Source organism: Tamandua tetradactyla, chromosome 4, assembly GCF_023851605.1.
Source record: "Tamandua tetradactyla isolate mTamTet1 chromosome 4, mTamTet1.pri, whole genome shotgun sequence".
Taxonomy (NCBI): domain Eukaryota; kingdom Metazoa; phylum Chordata; class Mammalia; order Pilosa; family Myrmecophagidae; genus Tamandua; species Tamandua tetradactyla.
Window position 1 is genome coordinate 276,055 of NC_135330.1, and position 12,913 is coordinate 288,967.

At 38.9% G+C, this 12,913-nt stretch overlaps 1 protein-coding gene and 1 long non-coding RNA gene across 5 annotated transcripts in view; one reads left to right on the forward strand and one right to left on the reverse strand.

Moving 5' to 3' along the window:
• Positions 1 to 12,913, forward strand: part of CHD1L (chromodomain helicase DNA binding protein 1 like) — a 109,226-nt gene that overhangs the window by 71,330 nt on the left and 24,983 nt on the right. For all 3 annotated transcript variants that reach the window (XR_013173897.1, XM_077155893.1, XM_077155892.1), the window contains exons 13-15: positions 1,339 to 1,453; positions 2,500 to 2,653; positions 7,835 to 7,997. Coding sequence is in view for 2 of the 3 variants with exons in the window: in XM_077155893.1 (XP_077012008.1) it covers positions 1,339 to 1,453; positions 2,500 to 2,653; positions 7,835 to 7,997 (432 nt within the window). In the remaining variant the exon portion in view is untranslated. The remainder of the gene's footprint in view (positions 1 to 1,338; positions 1,454 to 2,499; positions 2,654 to 7,834; positions 7,998 to 12,913) is intronic.
• LOC143679690 (uncharacterized) lies at positions 1,389 to 9,332 on the reverse strand. 2 transcript variants are annotated; one of them, XR_013173898.1, is made up of 3 exons: positions 9,237 to 9,332; positions 8,204 to 8,367; positions 1,389 to 1,651 (listed from the first exon to the last, which is right to left on the reverse strand). It is a non-coding gene; the product is annotated as an uncharacterized LOC143679690 (long non-coding RNA). The 2 variants fall into 2 exon arrangements; XR_013173899.1 differs by having other exon boundaries at positions 9,232 to 9,285.

Sequence of the window (12,913 nt, forward strand, 5' to 3'; positions counted from 1 at the left end):
TCAATAAGAAGAGCTGAATTTGGACAACTTTAACCCAAGAAGACAATAATTTTCAAAGATCATACTTTTTAAGGAAATAAGTGCCTGAGGAGTGTTGTAGTGTAGTGATAAAAGCACAGTTTTGGAACCAGGCTGTGTGGAACAAAATCCTGGCTCTTTAACCTTTTAGCTGTGTAACCTCGGATAAGTCCCTTAACCTCTCTGGGCTTCCCTTCAACAGCTACAAAATGGTGATCATATAGTAATAGAAACTACTTCTGGGTTTGTTGTGAGGATCAGAGGAATTATATGTTAAGTGCTTTGAACTGTGCTTGACATGTAGGAAGCAGAGTATAAGTGTTAGCTATCATGATATTTAGGTATAATTTAGCATCTTTTAGTAATCAATCTGTATTATCTCCTTATTCCAACTTTAATTTTATATGAAGGCTTTAATTAAAATCTTTCTGCCTGCTTTAACTCGAGATCCAACTTAAAGTCAGTTGTCCTTCTCAACAGTTAGTCTGTAATTCAGGCTCTTGACACAACACCCTTTCAGGCTTGCTTATGTTTCAGTAATAAGCTCCAATGACCCCGGAAAGAGGGGGTAAATTCTGTACTTCTTTCCACATTAATTAAAGAGAAGGCTGTAATTGTCTTCATAGTTCTTTTATTTAACTTCTGTTATCCAAGAAACTTTCTTAACCCTTTTCCCACAGCATTGAAGAAAGATCAGAAAATTATTCCATGGAGTATTCTTGTCTTGCTATGGTTTTGTTACCTTCTGTTTGATTAAGGGGGAAAACAAGTACAGAGTGGACTCACTAAAGTTTTGTCATGTCAGAGGGTGGTAGTTTCTCATTCTGCTGAGGATTACATTACAATCTGCACTTCTTGTTAGCTTTTATTAGGGAGACTGCTACCAGCTATAACTTCTCTTAACAGTGCCACAGCACCCTACTCATATTTAGAGCTGTTTTCTAAAAAAGCAAGTATCATCTTTATAGACGATTCTGAACAAAATCCAATCAAGATTTTTAAGCAGAAGAGATTTAAAGTGGCTTCATGGCACGGCATTGACCTAAGTACCCGCTTGTACTACTTACCCCTTTTACCCTCATCCTGTCATATTTTGTAGGTCATTTTCCCAAGTCAGGCAATATGAACTCAGGTGGCACTTTTAAGCAGTGCAAGGGCCTGGAGTTGGAGATGGGGTGTCAGTTTGAAGGATGAAACCAGTTGTTTTAGTTGCTTCTAGGTTATCAATCTGACCCACTCTAGCCTGTCTGTTTATTTTCTAATTTTTCTAGTTCCTAGTCTGTGTGCTGCTGATCATGTTACTTCTTGAAATATTTCCAGGTGGAGTTGGCATGAACTTAACTGCAGCGGATACTGTTATTTTTGTTGACAGTGATTTTAATCCTCAGAATGACTTGCAAGCAGCTGCCAGGGCTCACCGAATTGGCCAGAACAAGTGAGAAATTTAAGCATCAGTTCTTTCCACATCCTTGGTTTGTTCATCCACAAATCTGAGTTGTGGAAGGTTGTAAAGTATGTCTATCTGGTGGCGGTCCCAAATTGAGAGTTGAGTGACATCCCAGGTGTTATCTCAGTGTTGAAGTTGAGCCCTAGAGTAGTGTTGGGTGGGTCACTTTACCAGTCTAGACTTACTCTGTTAAAAAGAACAGAAACAAGTTGTGAAAGGATTAGAGGGAGGCTGTAGAAGTTATTTAACTCATACTTTCTGAGTTAGGGTCATACTCAGTTGAAAAAATGAGTTGATTGGTGTTAGAAAGAAAGCTGTACCTGAAAGAGAATAAACTCACCTGATTGTGAAGAAGAAAATAATTTATTAACGATCTTGCAAGAACGGGCACGCAGCCAAAAAATGGTGGCTGGTGCGCCAAGTAATAGAATGCTACAGGCTTTATACCATAAGCCTAGCATACAGGTCCCTCCCCTGTTTCGCTGCTGATTGGATTCTCCAGAGATCATAGCCTATCCGGATAGTCTCATTCAATTTCCCACTTTTGATTATGCTTTACATTTCAGTGACCCAAGCCGTTACTTATTTAAACTTGTTTTTCCTATCTAGTGCCGATTCTAGGCTTGTGTCAGAAGTTCTCTTTTTTCCTTTCTTGCAATACCAGTTGAAGCTGTCCTGTAGCCCTGTCCTGTGTTATCTTGTGTGGAAGCTAGACTTTATTTTATTCTTACAATGGGGTAATGGAGTTAAGATAAAAAAATAGGTATTAGTTTTGACCTGGGAATAATTTAGATCTATCTCAGTCATAGATAAGGAATCCAATCATGGTGACCTCATCATCCCTCCTTTGGCTCTTTTAGAATTTGAAGCCAGATCTCTCTACAAAAATTCAAGTCCAAGTAAAACAATTTCCCTTTAATGTACCCTGAATATAGCATTTTGGTTTTGTTTCCTTTTAGGAATATCTACCTTGCATGCTTTACCCACCTTTGCAGACTCTTACATTACACTACTCCCATTTGACTTACGTACAGGTCTGTTAAAGTTATTCGTCTGATTGGCCGAGACACTGTGGAAGAAATAGTCTACAGGAAAGCAGCCTCTAAACTGCATCTCACCAACATGATCATAGAAGGAGGCCATTTTACTCTGAGAGCCCAGAAACCTTCAACTGATGCTGACTTCCAGGTATAATATATTGTTCTTCAATTTAGAGTATGTCATGATTTATAGTTAGTGTTCTGTGCATGAGAATATAAATGAAAAGACTAGGATTGACCACCCACCCTCCCCAACCATACTCTTGTTTCCTGGCCAGAGTCACACCTGCCATAGTACCTACTGCATGCAGCATGCTGTAGAATCTAAAAATAAATAGGATACCTAAAGGCAGCAAAATGTAGAATAAATATCATAGTCTTTGGATACATCTCACTTGTATTTCAATCCAATCTTCATCACTTAATGACTCTGTGACTTTGAGCAAATATCTTAACCTCTCAGAGCTACTCTCTGTTCTAGAAGAGGATACCAATAATTACATCAGAAGGCTATTAAGAAAAGTAAAATAAAGAACTCAGCATAATCCATAACAGTAATTACTATACCCCACCACTGTAGTCAGTGTTCACATTACTCATTTCATACTCAGAGAACAGCGAACAATAACAAGTTCAGAATTTTGCTATATGAAAAATAGTTGAAAGAACTAAAGTTAATTTACTTGAAGAAAGAATTATTGGGCAGGTGACAAAAGCTGCCTTGAAAGATTTTGGAGAGAGCACTCATGATAGAGGGCTTATAGTATTCAATATAGCAGCCCTTGAGTTAGAATTTAGGACCCATATTATAATATATCCGGGTTCTCCCACTTTGCCCCATCTTCACTGCCGCACCTCTAGTCAAGTCACCAGAACATCTGACCTGGACCATTGCGTAGGGCTGTATGGAACCGCATAGGCTCATTTTGAGATTTAAAGTAATGTAATACCTTTATAGCCCTAGCATAGTACTTGGTACCTAGTAAGTGCTCAACAGATATCGTCCATATACAGTAGCATTCTAACTAGTCTTCCACGGTTTCCCTCTTGTCCTCCTTCAATCCACTTTCCTCATAATAACCAGACTAATCTTAAAAAGTAAATCAACTTGCGTTATGCCCTCCCTCAGGACTCCTCAGTGACTTCTCATTGCTGTTAAGAAAAGATTCCCCTCCCTTAATGTTCTATAAGGCCTTTGTGGGCTGGTCCCAGCCTCCATCTCCAGGGTCATCTCACCTTCTTCCGTAGGTCATTTTTTGATCCCCTAAGCACCCAGGTTCTTTGCTGCTTCACAGCTTTTGAAGATGCTGTTCCCTCAATCTGCAGTGTTCTTTACCCGGTCTTCACTTGGCTAACTCCTGTGTATCTTTTGGATTTTAACTTAAATGTTACTTCTTCAAAGAATTCTTCTGGGACCCACCAGTCCCTGTATTTCTTTCATGCACTCCATTTTTTTTCCTTTATAGTAGTCTCCATAATTTGTAAACTAGAAATTTATTTATAGGACCATTAGTATAATATTATATTTATTCCTCTATCCTCTAACCATCATAACGGTGAGGGCCATATCTTTTTTGTATATACTGCATTTCAGGTGCCTGATACCTGTGAAAAGACAGACTAAATAATCAAAAGATGCATCCTGACAGGGATGAACCTAGCCCTGGTACTTGGGATCAGCAACACCTTCCTGACCAAAAGGGGGAAAAGAAATATAACAAATTAAGGTATCAGTGATTAAGAGAATCCAAAAAGAGTCGAGAGGCTTTTCTTAAGGCTACTCTTAGACAAACGTTAGCTAGATATTGCTCAATACCATGGCTTGCCAAACCCCAATCAAAACCATTCCTGTTAACCCTAAAAAACAACTAGGGCTCTATCTGAGTTCTTACAGAATTTTCATGCACTAAGATTACTTTCCAGAAACCTACGAACTTCAGATGGTTCCTAGGCCAGATAAGTACTATACCCCAGAGGGGCCAGCCTCTCTGGAACATCAGCTAGTTCCATTCCTCTGTCCCGCATTGTTGACACCCCTTTCCAACGTGAAAAACTTAGAATGGAGTTACTGAAGATTGGGAGAAGGATCAAAGGAAAAGGAGGAGTTATAACAGAAGATAGGATCTAACAAATGAATATGACTGTTGAATCATTATTCAGATATTTCTTTTGCTGTCCAGTATCTTGGAGCTGTTAGTGTTACAAAAATAACACTATAATATTGTATTATTGTATATAATAGGAGGCTACTGTTTAGAGGTGGGTAGCTAGGAGGATGGAAAATTCAAAGATGACTTATACACAGTCGATAAGAACAGAAATTAGACTGGAGGAAAGGTAGAATTTTAGGAAGATGATGATAATTTAGGCTTTAGTCAACAGAGTTTATAGTGTATATAAAATATAAAACTACTGTTTTATAATTCAGGATCAGACACAAAAGAAAAGAATTTTATTTGCAAAAAGGTTTGCAAGAGAAACTAGGCTTTAAAAGAACCAGTTGATCAAATAAATAAAATAAGTATTTACAGGGGGGAGAAATCATACAATGTTATGATCAAAATTACCAGGTTTACAATTAACCTGATCATGGGGTTTAAAGCAGCAGTTTTTCTTGTATCTTTATCATTTCCATAAAGGTCAATGCATACCTTTAGACATCAGCATTACAAAAGGTAGGGATTGAATTGTTTTGGTTAGGGAGCCAGTAACTTACAGGAAGGCTCAAGTTTTCATTTATTTGGGTCTAGAACTGGAAAGAGTAATCCTGAATGTTTTGTTTGCTTGCTTTTTTTTGTTTGTTTTTCTGCCTTTCTTTTTGCTCGAGACTCTGGGATGTCTTGTATCTACTTATCTGTAACAGTGACAAGGCAGGCTGTACACTTTATTTTCACACTATGTAGGTGGCAATTATAAATGTAAGATTAAAGCTTTTGCTAGACGTAGGGGCAGACTGCAAAGTCTCTGAAGTGATATTCTTTGTAGAGCTTTAATAGGGACTAGGTTACCCTTGCATATGTGAAGACATTCAATGGGAGAGCCTTGGAGTGCCTTCATTCCAGGTGTTGGAGGGGGAGATGTTGTCACAGAGACACCTTCACTATTTGTAAGTGAAATTGGAGCTTCAGTCCGAGGTGTCCCTGCAAAGTGGGCTGCTGAGCACCTGGGTGGGAATCACAGACACAGCTCCCCAGCACAGGGCCAAGTACTAGTGGGAACCTAGACCACTTATTTGCGAAGGACGTTGTGGGATTCCTTGCTTAGGTTATAGTTATGGGAAGGTGTGTTCTGGCTCTGATATCTGATATTTCCCTCCCTACTCCCTATTCCCTGTCTAGAATATACAAGTTATTCCTTTGGTTGGGAAAACCTTTGTTTTGTAATAACCCAATACCCTTGTCTAGAAGAAAGGAGTGGTTTTTTCTTTTTTTTTAATAAGAAGAATCTAATAGCTAAAGATGTGGGTATGGTTTGGTAAATTGGAGAGATATGGGGTTCTGAAATCGTAGAAGAGGGAAACAAGTTTACTATTTTGTAGGAAGAACACAGTAGAAGCAGAGAAAGGCACATGTAGATGTAGGGACCCTATGCTGAGTGCTTACTATGTGCTAGGTATCATCCGAGGTGCTTTTTCTAGTGGTTTCTGTGAGTATGAGTCACAATAAAAAGAGGTGGCTACTATTTTTCTTCCCTTTTTCAGTAATTTGCAGAAGGGCGTTCAGAATTAGGACTCTAAATCAAGTACTCTCTAACCTCCAAGCATATGCCTTTAATCACTGTGATATTTTGCTTCTCATAGCAGTGCCTGTAATCCCTTAATAACTATCACAAGTGGGCAACATCGAAGGAAAACAGGAAGAAAGCTCAAATACGCAGTGGGCTGAAGGGAGAACTATTCCTTATCATAAATAGTTGTCTTTCTTCTATTTTTGGTGACAGCTGCAAAAGCCGGTCTCTTTTGTTATGTATACTGGTGTTAAATATACGTATATCCAGGTGTGCTCATGTTTAGATTAGATGAGTTTTTTGTTTGAAACTGTTACAGAATACCATAAGTTTCCAAGTCATTCACAAAACAGATGGCTTGGAGATAACTGACCCAGTCTAAAAAGGACAAGATGAGAATGAGGGGCCAAGCATGGTTCAGAATCTGTTAGTGCTTAGGGAGTTGTGAAGTTGGAAGTAGGAAACTAAAGCCAGGAAAAATTATATGAGCTTTTGGGGTGGTTCCTACAGCCATAGTGAATAAGCTGAGAGAAATAAGGAAATAAAAACACAGGATAATGTGGGGTATCCAGGAAGATTACAATTTGGAAAAGGCCTTGTTTGATGATCAGGAATTAGTACTGGTCTTTGCAAAGGTTGCAAAAATATTGGTCTTTTGCAAGAGTGCCTAGAGCACTGTAGATCAGAATCCTAATTGCCAAAGAAAAGAAGGATAGTAGAGCGAAGGTATCCTCTGTAGCTTCCTCTTTGTAAAAACTTTAGCAGGCAAAACAAGGTGAGAGAGTAGCTAATAGCGTCTCTCAGCTTCTTATGTAGCTGTCAGGAATAGCTGTGAAAAAGTCAGTGAATGGTGCTATTGAAATGTAGAAAATTAAAACCTTTAAAAAAAAGAGTGAGTCTCCAAAAATTTTTTTGTCATGGAGAATTGTCAAAGACAACAACTCTCATCATTTGTCACCTCTTTGCTTACCGATTGTTAAAATAAAACATTAGGTAAGATATAACTTATGGGAATTTATTTGAGCAGTTTATAATTCATGAATTGGACATAAATTCACACCACGTATGGAAAGGAGCTCCACCGAGGGGGTATGAAGGAGGAGCTTTTGTGGGGCAAACAAGAAGCCAGAAAGGAAATATTGTTCTCGGCTCACATTGTTTCCATTTTACATAGGGAGGGCCTTACAAAGTGGGAAGCAGATATCAATTGATTAGTATGGTATGCTTTTCCATCCTGATAAGCCATCTCCACTGGACTGATAAATAACCAGGTGTTGCTTAACTGCAGTTCCATTGGGTGCATTCCATTCTTCCATTTTCTGGAAAAGTCCCTATAGGTCAGATGTTTTTATCTTTTGGAAAATGTTTTCTTTGAAAGGAGTCCCTCCCAGCAATGTCCAATGCAGGTGGCTGTTTTATTTTACTTAACACCACCATCCAACTATTAAATAGTTCTGCTTGGTATCATCTATGATGGGCAGAGAATAAAGGCATCTGTCAGCGAAGAAATGTGCCTGGTGTCACTAAGTCACTTAGCACATCGCTGATACCACAGTGTTTTCTTTATGAGCACTAACTGGGCTTTTTTGTTTTCTTTGTTCAGTTGAGTGAGATACTCAAGTTCGGTTTGGATAAATTGCTTTCCTTTGAGGGAAGCACCATGGGTGAAATAGACCTGGAGTCTATCCTGGGAGAAACAAAAGATGGCCAGTGGATCTCTGAGGCCTTGCCTACAGCAGAAGGAAGCAGAGAGCAGGAAGAAGGAAGTAAGTAGTTGGAGATGAGAGCAGAACAAATAGTATCGTCACCCCAGGCTAGAACATGAGTGGGATGAGTCTCCACAGAAAGTCCCGGAATCTGCTTCCTGGGACATCTTTTTCCTGCCCACCCCATTCTCATTTTGGGCACACTGCTTAAGCCTTGCCTGGTCCAAGAACTCTTTCCAGGCTAACCGAAAGTTAGTGTCTCTTACCTTGTAGCTATGCTTTGTACCAAACTGACCCATGAATGTTAATGCTAATAGTAGCAATTTCATGGATTTTAATTTGTACTTCTCCTTGGTTGCAAGCCTCTTCTCTTTTGTTTAATAGTAAGTGCCATCCTCAGTGTGGTACTTGGTGCATAGTGATTCCCTTTCTGAATAATAGAGTGATTTGTTTTTTTTTGTTTTTCTGAATAATAGCTAATGCTGATTGAGCATTTACTGTGTGCTAGGTACTGTCATGTGCTTTACATCTACATTTTCATTTAACCTTCACAATATCCCATGAGATGTAGGTAGCATTAATTTTAAATTTTTAGAGATGGAATGCATGTAAGTATGCTTAAATATCAAATAGTAGTGAAATATTGATGTGAGACAGCAGTCCTCTGTCCCATCCCTTCCCACTTCCTAGGCTTGCTTCCTGGGATAACTACTTTCAACTCTGTTTCCCATTACTTGCCTTCATATGTCTAAATTATATATTTTGCTTCCATTTTTTGATTGATCAGGTTTCATTTATCCCTCGATTTCCCACTATGGTAGGTAAATAGTTAGCTTTTCTACACTATCCTCTACACAATCCCTAGTGTAATTATATTAGAGTATTTGGTTAGCTCTAGAATCAGTATTAACATTAATATGACTGCACATTTTAGTTGATGAACTGACTTTTGCCATGAAGTTACTAGTTGCTGAATGTGACCTGGGTCACATTCCTAACATTAATATTTCCTCTGTAACCCAGTCTATCAGCTCTGTTTTTTTTCTGGGAGATTTTCTTCCAGAGACCTTGCTTCTCTCTTTGGACTGACTGTTCACTGGGTAGCTCTTGTTCTGGGACTTTACTTTGCCGTTCTCTATATTGGACCTTCCTTCAAAGATCCTGTGATTTTATTTTTCTTTTTTTTCTTAACATCCCACCCCAATTTTACTGGAGCTCAACCTTCATTAGCTTCCTAAGATCGAGAGTATTAGAGAGAAATTGTGTTTCTTTGCTTGTCTGAAAATACCCTTACTGAACTCTTGAACTTGACTGTTAATTTTCCTGGATAAAGAGTCCTGGATAGATTGTAATTTCATCTCAGAATTTTTATGATCTAGCTTTACTGTGATTTAGGTTCTGATGTTGCCATGGTAGAAATCTGTTACAATTCTGGCTCCTGCTCTCTCTCTCTTTTTTTTTTTCTTTGGCAGCTGTTAGTATCCTCTGATCATCCCTGGTGTTTTGAAATCTCATGATGTAATCTGTTTCTGGGTTTCATTCACTGAAATGCTCGCTTGAGGATTCTCTTTGTGTGTGTGTGTGTGTGTGGTTCTGACTTCCATCTACCCCTGGTCCTGGCCCCTTGGCTCTGTGCTCTCTTGAGGATTCTCTTTGTGTGTGTGTGTGTGTGTGGTTCTGACTTCCATCTACCCCTGGTCCTGGCCCCTTGGCTCTGTGCTCTCTTGTACCTGTCCCTGGCCTCAGTGTCCCTGAGCTCCCTTTGCACCTGCCTATGGACTTGGCTCCTGAGCGCCTCCTGCCCCTGCCCCTGCCCCTGGCCCCTTGGCTCTGTGCTCTCTTGTACCTGTCCCTGGCCTCAGTGTCCCTGAGCTCCCTTTGCACCTGCCTATGGACTTGGCTCCTGAGCGCCTCCTGCCCCTGCCCCTGGTCCTGGGGATCATGGTCGTCCTGTCTTCCCCTTGTACCTGCCCCACTCCTGCCCTGGGATCCTCTGTCCTGAGCTCTTCCTGTACCTGCCCTTGGCCTCTCAGGGGGTGTTTTTTTTTCATTAAAAAAAAATGTATCTTTCAGGTCTTAAAAATGCTTCTGTATTATTTCCTTGATTTCCCCCTCCATTTTTTCTGTTTTCTCAAATATTGAGCATTTCCATTTCTTTCTAATTTTTTATCCACTGGTAGATTTCCTTGGCTTTTAAAAAATTTTACCATAAACCTACAGAAAAGTTAAAAGAATAGTGAAATGAACACTTATATACCCTGGTTTCATCAATTTTTAACATTTTGTAACACTTACTTTATCTGTTTGAGTGCATACCTTCTTCTGTCCCATTTTAATGTAAAGTAAATGACATTTCCCTGCAATATTTCAACATGTACCTCCTAAGAACAAAGTTACAAGCTTATTCTCCTTCAGATCTCCGTTATTGTATTGATTTAATAACACTATTTAATATGTAGTCCATATTGCTATTGCCCCAGTAGTTCCTAAACAATCCTTTATAATTGTCTTTTTTTTTCTATCTAGATTCCAGTTGAGGATCACATATTGCATTTAGTGATCATGTCTTTTTATTCTCCATTAATAAATTAGAATAGTCTCACATCCTTTTTTTTGTCTTTTATGTCACTGACATTTTTTAAGAGTTTAGATCAGTTGTCTGTTAAATATCCCATGATTTGGGTTTGACTGATTGTTTCCTCATGAGTAGATTTGGGGTAAACATATTTGCAATAATACTACATAGATAATGTTGTGTATTTCCTATTGCATAAATCAGGAGGGATAAATTGTCAGTTTGCTTCATTTTGATGATGCTAGGTGTTTTTCTCTTGGATAGCAGTGTCCATCATATTTCTCCAGTTTAAAGGCATCTTTTCTTCACCTTTGTAATTATCAAGCAATCTGTCGACTGGTACTTTGAGACCTTAATAATATCTTATGCCCCAAGAACCTTTCACCTAATGACTTTTTGGTATCCATTGTTGATCTTTAAGCTGAGTCAGTCATTACTGGTTACAAAAGATGATTTTCTGATTCTGCAATCCTTCGTTATAGATAAGTTTGCATTTTTCTACACAAAAGAGCTTTCCCTTTACTACCTCCCCACATTTTACTTTTTTTTTTTTTAATATCACTGTGGAATCATGGTTTCTTTTTAAACCTGTGGGTTATAACTTGCTACCTTTATTATATATTTTGATGCTCAAATTATTCCACATTTGGTTAGGGGGAGCCCTTCAAGTCAGTCCTGTGTCCTTTAGACTGTCCTCATTCGGCTTGAGTGCTTGCTCGCTTTCCAGCAGAATAAGATATTCTAGCACAATTCCCTGCTTTAGACTTGAATGAAATCAGCCTTTTCCCCCAAAGATCTTGCTTTTTTAGTGGGGAATAATATTGGAGACCACCATCTTTGCACTAGATGTGTCATTGTCACTGGGATGACACTGATGCTAGGTCCTATCAGTGTACAGAGCCAGCAAACAAGTAACTTAGTATGTGGATGGATGGATGGATAGGTAGGTAGGTGTTTTAGTTTCTTAAAGCTGCCAGAATGCAATATACCAGAAACAGAACAGCTGTTGAAAAGGTAATTTATTAAGTTGCAAGTTTACAAGTTCTAAGGCTATAAAAATGTCCAAATTAAGGCACCAACAACAAGTTACCTTCACTCAAGAAAAGCTGACAACATGTGGAACACCTCTGTCAGCTAGGAAGGTACAGGCTAGTAGCTTTCTCTTCTCATTTCATAAAGCTTCCCTGGGGGTGTTTTCCTTCTGCATCTCTGGCTGGGTGGGCTCAATGGATACTAAAGCTATTTCCAAAATGGTTCCCTTTTAAATGACTCCAGTAAGCAACCGCACTTTCAGTGGGTGGAGACACATCTCCATGGAAACCACCTAATCAAAAGATACCACCCACAATTGGGTGAGTCACATCTCCATGGAAACAATAAAAAATATTGAATATTTTTTTATTCAATATTGAATGAGGATTAACGAACATGGTTTTTCTGTGGTACACAACAATTTCAAACCAGCACACTGAGTTTTTTTTCTCCTTTTTCCCTCTGCTGCATTTGTAGTCCTCTTATTCTAAAATGAAAGCCCAGTTTTCCAATACCATCAATCCTTTTGCTCATTTGCCGTGTCCTACAGTACACACAAAAATAGTTTCAGAATTAGCCCATCCATACCACAGCAAACTTATTAGCAACAAATTTATTAAGTAAAATTCCAGTGTTCTTTGTAATTAAATTATCTGGTCCTTTGAATGTATTCCACCAGCCTCTGGTGTCCACCTTCCTCTTGACTGCAGAATGTAGACAGGAAGGATAATTAAAATTCATACACATCAGTGCGAAAGAATAATAATTAAAGCAGCCCCAGCAAAATAAAAAACAGGGTGGCATATCTTGAATCCAGGGTTGGGTTTCTTAAAATGCATGTTTGTAAATTGAAATCTGCATGCATTATGAAGTTACGTATGTTGATCATATTTGACAGTTCTTAGCTCTTTATTTTTTCCCCCACTTCTTGATAGAGTGGCTCATTAAGAGCCCCCTGCTGAGTTAATTAGCAAATGCCAATTAGAATTACAGCTGGTGGTTGAATTTGGGTATAAGTGTGAAGCAATTGATCTTTTGAGAATGAAAATGTTTTGCTTTCATACTCTCCAGGGAAACATATTCATAGCTGATTCCAGTAATGCTGTGAAATACATTCTTACGGTAACGTGCTATTAAATATGCTTCACTTTACAATCATATTACCTTATGGTATCTGTGGCTCTTAGTCTTGGCTCTTCATGACTACTTTTTTTTTTTTTTCGCATGGGCAGACATCAGGAATTGAACCTGGGTCTCTGGCATGGCAGGCAAGAACTGTGCCTGCTGAGCCCCCTTGGCCCGACCTTCGTGACTACCTTTTTATGACTTGGTTCGTGATCTTGGCAGATCACCCAACCTCTTTGAGCCT